Source organism: Caloenas nicobarica, chromosome 3 (assembly GCF_036013445.1).
Source record: "Caloenas nicobarica isolate bCalNic1 chromosome 3, bCalNic1.hap1, whole genome shotgun sequence".
Lineage (NCBI taxonomy): Eukaryota > Metazoa > Chordata > Aves > Columbiformes > Columbidae > Caloenas > Caloenas nicobarica.
Window position 1 is genome coordinate 92,103,288 of NC_088247.1, and position 13,107 is coordinate 92,116,394.

Genomic DNA, 13,107 nt, shown 5'->3' on the forward strand with positions numbered 1-13,107 from the left:
CAGGAGACAAAAACCAACAGAACAGGTTTTGATAAGCAGTCTGGGAGCAATTATAAAGCAATAGAGTATCCATAAAATTGATATCCTATTTCCAACCTCAGGCTGGGTACAGACCTTAATTTTTTTCCAGTGCAGAGAGCTAACCAATTAGAGCTAAAAGATGACCAGAGAGCAAAACAGACTCTGGAAGAGTGGGCAAGTCAGGAAGACAAAGTCAATTTTACACCAGCAAAACAGGAAGGAGGAACTATTACCAGCTGAAGATAAAAGGACTGCGTCAGCCTCGCTCTGCAGTGGCTTCTGCAGGCAGCCAGACCGACGGGACTTCTGCACAGAACATTTTGTGAGGCGTGTATACACGATTTACAAATGGAGACACTTATTTTCTAAGCAAACAATGCATCATTTTAAGAAGATCACCTGGGGGGCAAGAGGGGCTGTCATTGATATTATTTATTCCAGGTAAAAGATCTATCCCTAAGACAAGCCAGGGGAGATAATTGCAGCAAGTCCCAGGTAGAACACTGCCCACAAGGCTGGCCTTCGAGCTGGAAAAAAACTGGAGGAATACACCTTAAGATCAGCATCATCAACCTGGAGGGGAGATACCTGATGCTAACAGGAGTCTTCCCTCCCAGATGTGCTGGAGATAGTGCTTTGAAATATATACCAAAACCAGCTGTTGGTACTGATTTTATTAACTTATTTTAAAAGCATACCAACATCAACCAGATGTAAGAACACTAAGTTTTATCCTGGACAGCCTGCCTCCATAGGAGTCAGCAATTTTTCAGGTATATTTCTATCTTTTAGAGTCATGGCAAGGGAGCAGATTTCTTCTGGTCAACTCCATCTTGCACTATGTCCAACATAGGTAGCTCCCATTCTTCCTCTATCCAGTCTTCCTCTGTTATTGCTTGACAGTACATCCAAGCACTCAAATTTATTCACCGACTAACGTAATGCATTTGTTACTATATGTCACCCTTCAAGCCAAAGTGATACTCCTAAGTCCATTTTCCTGAACAATTTTGTGGTTTTGGATATCCAGCTGTTACTCAACATTCTTCTCCAGCAGCTCGATCCAAAACATTCCAGTTCATCTCTCTCTGTATTCAGTGTCTAGCTTTTGTATCCCTCCTCCCCATGCACCATACCGACCACTGAAATGTGAAGTAAAATGTCTGAACGCGTCAATAAGGGGCACTTCTAGACACATGTGGGTCAGCATTATGGGGCTCATGCCAAAGGATGACGTATATTAGCTGAGCAATGCAGTATTTTTTTGCCAATGGCTTCAACCACTTACCAACTACATGACATCCTGAATGATTCCTTCTTTGAAATATATGATGAAAGAATTTAATATGAAAATAAAAAGCAGGAACAAACTCATCTTAATTACATACAGTCAGAGACCAATGAAAAGTATGACACATCTGTAGTCTGGGCCAGCTAAGACCTTGATTTTTTATGTATTATTTTTGCTTTTGTTTAGGATGTATACATTCAGGTAATGCTTACATTTTTTGCTATCCACAGAGCCCTAAGGTCCCTTAATGCATGTTTCATCTTCTTTTCCTGATACATGCCATCAAACTATGCTTCCAAAAAGAGTAGTCATTAGGAAGGGAGCCCCCAGGCACCACATTACACAGTTGCCTGGTTCGTATCAATGTGAATTGGCAAAAATAATCAACCACTTTTAAATACAGCTTTAAAATCATGCAGCTGAACTTGCCTGTACTATTTACATGAAGTATCCTGGAGTCAATTCCATGCAGTAGTAAAATTTACTACCGTTTTTCTATAAGGCAATAACAACTGGAGATACACAATAGCATCAGTCTTTCTCCCTTCGAAGAGGTTTCACAACGCGGTAAAGCCCTCCTAGCATAAACTGTACTTTAGACCTCTAGAAAGTCTGGAACAGTTTCAGATTCAGTACAAACTATAGATGTATTCTGTTACTCTTCTTACTTTCCCCTCTCATTGGACTCCTGTTGTCCTCTTTCTTCAGAATCGCTTTTTTTAAATGTGTGGGTTTCTTTTTGGTTTTTGTTGTTGGTTGTTTTGTGCTGGGTTTTTGTTTGTTTGATTTTTTTTTTCCTCTCTCTCTCTCTTGCAACTCTGATACTCTTTCTCCATTCCCTCACTCATTAGTTATTTGCTGGCTGGTTTAGAGAAAGGCCCACACTGAGACAGGCTGGTCACAGTGGCAGAGGCAAGGAGCCAGCTTCTACTCCTGCATCCCAGGAGACTCGCTGCCAACTGTTACGTACCATGGTGTGTGCACCAAGCAAAGAGGGGTTCTCCCAAGAGCACACACTCTAGGCAAGTCTATGGCTAGGAGTAAGCATCAACTTGTGGCTTTCACTACCAATATTGTTTCTACCAGAAACAACCTATTCTGCTACTCCTTGCAAGGTCTTTCTGCACATGAAGACTGGCACTGATAGAAGCATAGGTGATAATATTCTTTCCTGCTTTGGGGAAATCAGGTTACCAGACAACATAAAGGAACCCACCCAGCAGCCCTCCAAGATACTTCGCACAGCATGTTTTCTTCGTTTTGTCCTCCCCTGAACCATAAATTCTCAGTAAGTGCCGGAGGAAAGATCAGGACTTGACGGACCAGTTGGTTGATCCGACATGGCAAATACTCTGCTCCTCACATAAACAATTAGTTTCTTCTTCCTCTTCCACCTCTGTCTTATCTATCTTTGAGTGTTTGTAGTCCTCAACAAACGTCTGACCTTTGACTGTTGTGAATGTACAACATGAGTGTCTGCTATGCTTATTACTTTCAAACCCCAAACCACAATTTAGCAACCACTGGAGTATTTCCTGTTGCAATTATACTCATGTTCACACTCGGAAGAGATGTTGACAGCATTTTAAGAATTCTTCCGTTACTAATTTTCACTTTGTTCTCAAACATGTGCACTGACAGTCTTAGCTCCTCACATACACAAAGCAAGTAACCTCAAAAACACGGGCAGCAGAGCTATTTTAAATGGCAATATGCAGCTTACAAGGAAAAATATTACATGCTGACACAGCACCATAGTTCTAAAAGATCCTGTAGCGTTCAAGCTCACGTTTAGATAGCCTCCATTTCACTTGCGAAACTTCCTTTGCTCTGGTTTAGACAACATCCCTCTCAGCTGCTGGACTACACCTGTGGAAGAGGCTCCCTCTCTCCCCTGAGAAAGCAGGCTGTCTAAAGACAATGCTGCATGAGTTTGAAACATCAGTTAAATACAGGCAATTCTGAATGGAAGCTGGTCTTCCAGTAAGGCAACAGGACTTTCTGCAGTTTGGCTGAGAAATTCAGCTAGTCTCTGATCACTATAAAGTATTATAGTAGCTTTACTTTTTGCACAGAACAGACAAATTCATTGTTTTGAAAGGTCATGACAGTAAATCGCAAGGAATTCAATTTGTCTCCCTCAGATGGATGAGGGACTGAGTCAAACATAGAACAGTGGAAAGCTTTGGCTCCAAGAAGTCTGTGCCGCTTCAAACCTGCTCTTAGGCAGCCAAGCCGTCCGTTCAGCCATACATTACTACAGCTTATGATCTTCAATTGATCTTTTCCCTCAGCTGTGCTATTACAGCAAAATGTGTCACATTTGAGCATCAAAAGAATGGTCAATACATGAAGAACATTTGTCTTCAACGAGGAAATTTACCCAATATAAAATTATTTGTGATATATACAGACATCATCATAGTTATCTCACGCTCATTTCTCCATGCGTAAAGTGACATACAAAAAAGTACAAGGAGATATATGGGACAAGACACCATCAGCACAATACAGAAAGACAAATACTGGAAAAGCAAGCAAGCACAAGGATTAGTTTTAAGAACAGAAAGACCGCAAAGACAGAAAATCAAAAGAATACCCTGAGACTCACATGTTTTAACTTCCCAGTACACCCAGGAGGAGAGCGTCACGCCAGTAGCACACTTGATTTAATAGGCTCCTTGTGTACAACTGAGAACAACAGAGCTAATGAGGGGATCATTCCTGACTGGATGTATCGCATCAGGTAATAACTCTTACCTAAAGCTTTCCGGGTATTCAACAACAGCCATGTTGATAACATCCAGTGCATGCTGATAGTGCTTCTGAGCTGAAAAGAGGAGGGCCAGCAGATGAAGTGAATTCATGTCATCTTTGCACAGCTGCAGTGCTTCCTGAAGATGTTCTATAGCATCAGAAATCTGGGAGCAGATGGGGTAGAAATAAAAAGAGAACACATTTCTTCTTCAGTCCTACATTATAACCAACAGGTAAGAACAAATGCAGTCATAAGAAATTCTGAAGAATAGGCACCTATAAGAAAGACTTCTACTATCTGAACAATTTGACAAAATTAAGATACTGCAGTTCGAAAAAAAAATAATGATACATTCTAGAGAAAAGAGCCTGCAGTGTTACTAAATGACTGCTTATAAACAGGAGCAGCAGACCTGATCCAATCAACCCCCTTTTTACTTTGGCACGGTGCTTCTCTCTCTAAACAGATCCATGGCAGAGGCCCAAATCCCAGCTTCGTTTTCTAGGATGGGTGGCTGGCTCTTCACCTGAGGGAGATCGTTACACATCTTTGCCACATTTTGTCTCCTGGGATGCCTTTCATGACTTGGATCAAGAACATAAAAATTAAGTTTCAATGTTCAAGGGTAAAAGAGTCAAGATTCAACATGCTGCCAGAAAAAGAAATATCTTTGCAAGAAGTGATGTAAAGAACAGTCCTGACTCTCACAGCAGCAGCATGTCATTAGAATCAAGTCTCACTTGGCAGAAAACTTAACATCTATAATGAATGCAAGTATATTGCATGTTCTTTCTGATCCAATACCCTATTTTAGGCTATCTTTTCAAAAGGGAACTTCTTAGTAGATTTTCTTTCCTTTGGCTACCAGTGAGTTTTATATGGAGGATTTCCTTTAAGATTCTCTAGCAGCTGAAATTACTGTTACTTAAATTATTCCAGATCTATGTTTGGCCCTGGAAGCCTGCAGAAAACAAAACAGAAAAATATACCTCCCCTCTCCTTCCCTTAATGGATGGAGAACATAGATCCTTCTTTCCTGCTATGAGAACTCTCCACCTAGCAAAGCTCTGCAGATGTTCTCCTGCCTTGCCATACCACCAGTGTCCAATTCCCACTGCCTCCACAGGTCACTCAGGAAAACAGGTAGCACATAACTAAGGAAAGCAGCAATTCCGCTGCTTGCAATTACAGGAGCGGCTGGTAATTATCTAGATTATCTAGATCCCGGGTGTACTTCTGGGAGCACGGTACATACTCTGTTCATGGGACAACTTCATCCTCATGTACAAGTGACATTTCACTCTTACCGTGCACATATAAGCCAAAGTACTGAGCTACTGTGTTACTGGTGATGCCATGCGAGTCTGGAGATCAGTGCGACTGCTTTGCAGACATAACCCCAAGCTGGCATCTGGCCCACAGCTTCGAAACTGCTGAACATCCTGGCTGAGATTCAGGTTGGGATATATGACTGAGTGCTCAGCTTTAATGAATTATTGCTTGTCAGTTGAGTTACTTTAACCATTTAACTATTATAGCCTACTGCAAAAGTATACACATTGGCTTAAAACACCAATGTTCCCTCAGCAGCTTACGAGGACACATTTTCTTACAATGTAAAAGCGCTAGCAATGACACAACAACTTGGAACGAGGACAACAGGCATGAAACTGTGATGGGCCCAGAGCTGCCCATCCATAAAGTTCTTTAGTACCTTTGACTTGCTAAAACAAAGCTGCTATCAAGACTCTTCCAGCACTCAGGACTAAAACCACCTTGGATTGTTTCCATTCCTCTGTCTCAGACCTGCACAAGTAGTTATAAAGGAATTCTAAGTTTGAGGAAAAATAAGTTCATTAGGAGAAAAAGAAAATCTGAAAACCAAACTGGAGAGTACTTTGAGCAACCTGTTCCAGCTCAGCCTGCTTTGAGCAGGGACTGAACCGGGTGATGTCTAAAGGTCTCCTTCAAACTCAGATATTCTATGATTCTATTCAAAGACTTGGGAAGGCGATCCTAATTTCCCAGTATGAATCAGACAAAGAATAATACTTGTAACTAGTGTCTTTACTGAGGGACTTTGAAACTGTAAGGATACTTGACCTTACTTGAACATGATCATGCAAACTAAGTCACTGAATCTTTGCTTTATATGTACAATGTCTGATGATCATACAACTGCAAGTTCATACCCCTAACAGAGCTCAGTTTTCAAAGAAGTTCTCTGACTTTCTTGCAACATACACAAACCAAACCAACACAAAAGTCAGTTGTGGCCTCTCTTGCAAACCGGTACCTACTGAACAGGCGGTCACATTCTGTTGAAATAGACATAATCCAAAATAATTTTCCCCTGTTCTGTAGCACAGGGCTTGCAATGGTTACTTCTCATTTCCATGCTTCCCTCTAGTACCATCAGAGTCACAGGCAATGGCTGTTTTGGAAGTTAATCACGCTCCCTGACATGCCATTGTTTAACTTGAGCCCAAAAAGATTCCTTATTGTTGTAACAGCATTAGTAGCCTACACAGTACTGCTGAAGAATTAGAAACAGTGGACAAAACACAGATGAGAAAAAATACCCTTTAATAATATGAAGAGACTCTATTCCTTTATGGGAAGCATTATACAAAACACAACTAAATTTCTAGAACAACAAAAGCAAGATATTTGGCAGCGGTCAACACAAACTCCTTTTGGAAAGCAGAGATCATCAGTCCATTGACAGGTACCAAAGCTTATTTATTTAAGTAACTATGTAATATGAGAAAGATGGATGCTGGCAGCCCAGACAGCACCCTAAAACTTCAGGGCTGTATCAGAGGTAGGCTGCCAGTTTAAATTCCCTACAAGTACTGCACTTCAAAGTAATCCTATTTCAGCTGGACTGCAAGTCCAAGTAGGGCCTGCAGTTAGAAGATGCTACCCTTCTCTGATTCATCTTTGTGCTAATAAATATACCACACATGTTCTGCATGGCACACAGGTATATTCAGATCACACTGATTAGGAAGCAAAGACACTGCAGTAAGCCAAAAATAGCATGTTGCAGCACCACCAAAATAATGCCACAATATGGATTATTTAGGCTGCCTCTTACATAATAGGACTTTTTTCAATAATGCTATATGCTTTCTTAAAAACAATGCTGGGATGTTACAGTTGTGGGTATAAAAAAAGAAAACAGTATGAGTGTTAAAAATAATTCCCAACAGTAGAATGCACTTGCATATTTAGAATGGTAAATGAAACAGGATTTCATAAGAGGAGTTTTCAGGCCTTATAATTTCACATCGGTTGTGACTTACAGTTAATTAACCATTAAAACTATCCTCTCCATCTCTTTTTATAGCACAAGGATTATAGAAAGGAGAAAGCTTTATTGACCAGCAGGAGCTTGCATTGAAAACAGACTTGCTACAGTGCACCATAACTTCAGGAAAGCAGGCGCAGGCGTATCTGTGAGTTAAGTTATTACTTAATTCTTACTACAAGCTGGTTTTGATCACCAGAAAAATCCAGGCCAGGACCTAGACAGAAAAGCAGCATGTTGCTGTTCAGCAGAGGAGGCACTAGCTGGTCTGGGAGAAACTCAGACCAGAACTATCCACATCCAGCAGTCGCTAGAAGAAGCACCACTCAATACCTCCTAAAACAGCTCGCCTCCTGGGGCCAAGAACAGATAGCAGTCTCACCTTCTTGAAACCAGAATAAAAACTGTTCTCTGGTGTCTTAACCGATGTTTATCTTATTTTTACATCCAGACATTCTGGAAGGCGGTAGGCGTTTTTTTGGATATTGCCACTTGAAACTTCAGGTCTGTTGGCAGCCCACAGATGAAATTGATAAGCGAGACCTCTAATTCTCAGCTGCTGGCCCCTGGCTGTCTTTCCCTCCCTATTTTCATGCAAAGAAAGGTCAAATCAAATGAAGTATTAAAATGGTACGAAACCCCCATGTGTTGTTTTTATGTATCCAATACTGATTTACATCGCATTCAAGGTCAAAACCAACACCAGCACCCAAAACAAGAAGTGAACCAGCACTTAAAATTAACAGGAGTGCTGACTCTCTCGAGACATTTCCATAGAAACTGGCCTGCTAAAAAACAAGGTAAGGCATTATAATCAGTGAGCTTTAAAATGTTCATTCTATCTTGTTTTTTGCTGATCCAAATGCTGTTACCACAGAAACAGGAGAAGCAGCCGAACCAGCCACCAGGAATTGAGAGTTACGAGTCTCAATTGCCAATCAGCTCGGCCGGCTGCCAGCCAGACACTGCAGGAGAAAACCACCACAGCAAACACTGACCTTGGCCTCGTGGCACTTCAGCTTTGGAGGAAAAAAACAGATTGAGAGCCTCCTTACAGAAAAGGGTATGCTACTCTGTGTTCTGCTGAAAAATCCACCCTAAAATGCTGTGGGGCTGACCTAGACCCTCCGGGAGTCACAGGAGTCCTCCCAGTGATGCCGGTGGTCTTTAAGACACAGAGCCACACTCACAAACACGAAGAACATCATCATCATCATCTTTCGTTTTCGTTGCTGGTGGTTTTCAACTGCCAACTCTGTGAGAACTTTTTATAACCATTCCACTTCTTGTCACGTCCTCATTGCATGTCAGAGAGAAGCTTATGCTTTTCCATCTCCCCCTTCCTTTGCCCAGTGCTGATAGAGACAAGAGCGATTGGGAATATTTTAAAGAGTCTTCCAAGGAAGATGAATTGTTCCAACTTCACTTGGCACTCTACCAGTCAGCTGCCTCTCTTGCTTTGTTCCATGAAAATGCCCTCTTATCTAAGCAAGCTGATACCCAACACTGAAAAATTTAGGTAAGGTTACCTCATTTACTGACCTTGACTATGGAAACAAAAAGGCCTATTTGTTGAGGATAACATTTAGGTATTATATTATAACCCACTGTGTAGGAATGGCCTGATTTGTTGGTACTGTAGCATCACCTGATTAAAGCCCAAACTGCAAAGTTCAATCATTAATGCAATCTATCAAAAAAAAGGTATCATCTTTCAGTTAATCAGAAAGAGAATATATTAGATACTTTAAATAATTAAGGATATTAAAAATGCATTACCAAATGTTTATCATTAAGTAAACTGGCAGAAGAAGAGTAGGGATATTTTACAGCAGTCTAAAAATAAAGATGTCTCAGGTTATCTCCTCTGTCTCCAAGCGTGCATTAAAGATTTATATCTCACTAGATGGAGAAGAGCAGGAGCAGCATCGCAGTGGTCAGGCTGACACGAGATAACACACTTAGATCACACTTCTACAGTAGCAGGGGCGACTGTCAGAATATCAAGGATGAAAGTACGCAGCTGAGGTAGACAAGAGGAAGTGAACATGAGGACAAGAGACTGAATGGGAAGAACAGGAGGGAAGGGAAATGATGAAATGCGACATATGAAACGACACTGTAAAGACAGGCTAAAACTGGAGAAGAGGAAAGGGTAGCAAGTTAAAATGCAGTGGACCAATAACAGGGAAAACAACAAAGAACCAATGACCACAAAAATCTTGATTTTATTTTTTAGGGATAGCAGCTGAAAAGCTATAATAGCAAGAAGCAGAAGAGGCAGCAGATCAGATAGCTTCCCAAAGAGGCAAAAGCTGTGACAGAAAGAAGGCTAGCTGGATATTTTTTAATGAAAAGACCTTGGGCAAACTGCATCATAAAGCAGCCAGTGGGCAGATGAGAAAGTTAAATAAGCTATTTTAATTATCCTTTCTTATTGCAGGCTTCCTCACAACACACTGCCCTCATTTTGAAAGGGTTACAAAAGTGACATTCTCAAGAGTGTGCTCTCTTGGAACAACTAGTTTGACCTAATGAACACACAGCTCCCCTAATTAGCTCAGGAAGGTACGAAAGATCCAATTTTTGGGGTCTGTAGTATAGACTAAGGAGAGACAACTGCAGCAAGCAGAAAGCCTGCCAAAGAAGGAAACTATGATGATGAAATTTAAAATCTAGCTAGAGAAGCATTTAAAAAATAGGGGCTGTTCCAACAAAGACTTCAGCTTTTAAACAGAAGGGACAGAGAAATAAAACACATCCCAATCATAAAAAGAAGGGACAGAAAAACAGAGCACAGCCTGATTTTCTTTTTTCCTGAAAGGCAGTCCAGTGTATTTTCTGATCAGCTTCATTTTTATGAGTTAACACCTGCAGCAGCATTCAAATGCCAACTAATCCCACTCGCTGCAGAGCTCCAGCACCCGTCAAAGTCTGATGCCGAATGTGCCCAAGTATGGAATAAACCAACCCCCAGCGCAGAGAGCGTGCGATCTGCCGTGATACAGAACCAGGCCGTAACGGGAGAGCCTTTGGAGCGGCCTGCAGCAAGACACAGCGTGATACCCAGGGAACAGGAATAAATACACCTCTCTCGCCCCACCCGGACAAAGTAGTTCCAAGTGGGAACAGCACTGCTCACGAGTTAGAGCTGAACGCATGCCCTAGGGAAGGTCATTTCTGTGCTATAGAATTACTATTTTTAAAATAATAATTAAAAAAAAAAATGTCTTACACAAACATATTCTGATTGTTATCAATTACAATGTAGGAAGGAAGGGACCCTGTTTAGCAAGTCTGAGTCTTGTTCAGCTGGACTGTCCTTCTCCCACCCCCTCGTGACTCAGTGGCTGCCAACTATTGCACATACCTGTCTGACGAGCGCCAGCTGCAGTGACAGGTACAATATGATCTGGTGATCTTCTGGGTCCAAGTCACGTGCTCTTTAAAGGATGACCACACAAGACAAAAAGAAAAGTGACTGTTAGATTGTATTTTGCAGAACTTCTTTGTCACGAGTCACACACAAGCACAGAACAAAACCCAGTCCTCCCCTACAGAGAACAGTCCAGCAATGGGGGAGCACTGCAAAACTAGACAAAAAGCACATCAATGCTGGCCTGGCTAAGCCAAGCTCACAGGAGGAACAAGTGTGAGAAACACAACTGCCAGGAGGTTGTATAACTTACATGCTCCTTCATTAAATGCTAATTAATGTTTTGGAACTTGGATAACTCATATGGAGAAAGTAGCTGTTGACTCATGCCAAACCCATTAAAGCATTATTTTAAGTAATTCACGTGAGGGAGATAGTTGTCCAACTTGTTCCTATATTGCCAATTTTCAAACAACAGGAGAGGGTTAGCTTAGCACTGAAAAAGTAATAATTGTTTCTGCTATTATTGTGACTATGAGCATGTAGAGGACTAAAGATCAGGAGCTCATGATGTAAGCGAGTGCTCAAACACAAAACATCCTCCACCCTGCAGCTTCTAGTCTAATCGTTGACAGTCAACTCCAAATTTGGAAAGGGAAGACACTGAGGGAGGAATGAGGATTTGATAGCAGGAGTTGAGCCTGGACCAAAACCAAGGCCTGTACTTCTCAAGCTTGGACCTCTTCGATAGAACCTTCTAGTCCAGAGCAGGCAACAGTTTGCACTGCAGTGATCCCTCGGCTAGTGAAGGCTGCGGCATCTCCAGAACCAGATGTGTAGGCCCTTCACAGAGACTTGTGCAAGGCAGGGAAGAGGGATGGACAACCAGGGCAGGACTGCTCCTCTCAGACTATGCTAAGCATGAAACTGCAGTCTGAGCTTGCCAGCCTGAGGAGAAGCCATTAACCAAGGCGACGTGAAGATAGTGTTTTGGGGACCTAACCTAGGAGCAACGTGGGGCGCTGGCTCACGCCACATCAGCAGCCCAGCCCAGGGACCAGTGGATTATCCCCTTGCTGACCCACAGAGCTCACTCATAGCTCCACAGCACGGGGAAGTCATTTCACATGGGCAAGATAGGGAAGAATAAGGTCCCTCATGGCCAACTGACATTCCTGACCGCTTCCTGGGCCGTGTTCCAGGACACCGGGGAAGCCTGCACCTGCATCGCCCTGCCCAAAGTGAGGATGACTGACGTCCTTATGAGGGAAAACGACAGGCTGACAAGGCTGGTGGTGCAAAACCCTGCCAAAACTATTCATTCACTAACAATAAGCAAGCAAATAAGCAAACAAATAAACAACAACAAAAAAAATCACATAATTACTTTGGGAAACAAACCACACACCATTTTAATGGCAGCCACCTCTTAAATGCCATCTTGGCCTGTGAGCAAGAAGCTGTTAGAGTTGACTTTTATAACTAATGGCTCTAGAACTATGATTCTATGATTCTAGAACGAATTAATGTCCTGTAACTCTGTAAGTCAAGGTAGCACTCAAGGATTCTGAAGCAATGCCAAAGGCATGAAGGTGCAATTAGTACAGGCAAGTCACTAATTTCTGCCACCCACTTAAAAAACGAAAACCAAAACAAACCCCCACACAAACAAAAAAAATCCCCAAAACTAAACAAGATTCCACTAGACAACCCAGCTCTGCCCCAAGCTGTTGGAGCAGGGCGAGCCACCTCTTCAGCAAGCAGCTCCTGTGAAATGTTCAATAGCCTCTCCAACAATAAATAACAGGGTGTATGTGAGAAGAGATTAACAGTACTTTTGGAAAGAAACAATGAGTTGTTACTTTATTGTTCAGTTTCCTCAAAACGCATTAGAAAAATATTTGATCCGAGCTTCCTGCTGAAAAGGCCACTTATAAAAATGCCTACAGGTCAAACCATGGCCTGAGAGATCATACATGTACTTTAAAAGCAGGTGAAAAACAAGGAAGAGAAAAAAAAAAAAATGAAAGAAACCAAACCCAGGCATTTAGGAAGGCACTAGTAACCAGCTCACTGTCACAACATCCCTGTTGGCTGAAGTTTGAGTACTTAATGTTTGGCTAGAAACTTGTCTGCTTACCAGCTAGAGTTAAGATAGGATGAAAACAAGCCACAGACAGTGGGAAAGGTCAAAGGATAAAAATAAATGCAGTTTAAAAGCACTGCAACACTGCAATTACATTGAAATTGGGCAGTAGTGAAAGTACTACATCGGAGTCCAGGAACTAGTGCAACTTAAAAGTATACTTCTGATCTAAAACCTGACCAAATAAATGGCTTTTACAATA

General features: G+C 41.8%; 1 protein-coding gene across 2 annotated transcripts in view; it reads right to left on the reverse strand.

Moving 5' to 3' along the window:
* Positions 1 to 13,107, reverse strand: part of TTC7A (tetratricopeptide repeat domain 7A) — a 176,334-nt gene that overhangs the window by 90,050 nt on the left and 73,177 nt on the right. For both annotated transcript variants that reach the window (XM_065630962.1, XM_065630963.1), the window contains 2 exons: positions 10,754 to 10,826; positions 4,073 to 4,233 (listed from right to left, as the gene is read on the reverse strand). In XM_065630962.1, coding sequence (XP_065487034.1) covers positions 4,073 to 4,233; positions 10,754 to 10,826 — 234 coding nt within the window. The remainder of the gene's footprint in view (positions 1 to 4,072; positions 4,234 to 10,753; positions 10,827 to 13,107) is intronic.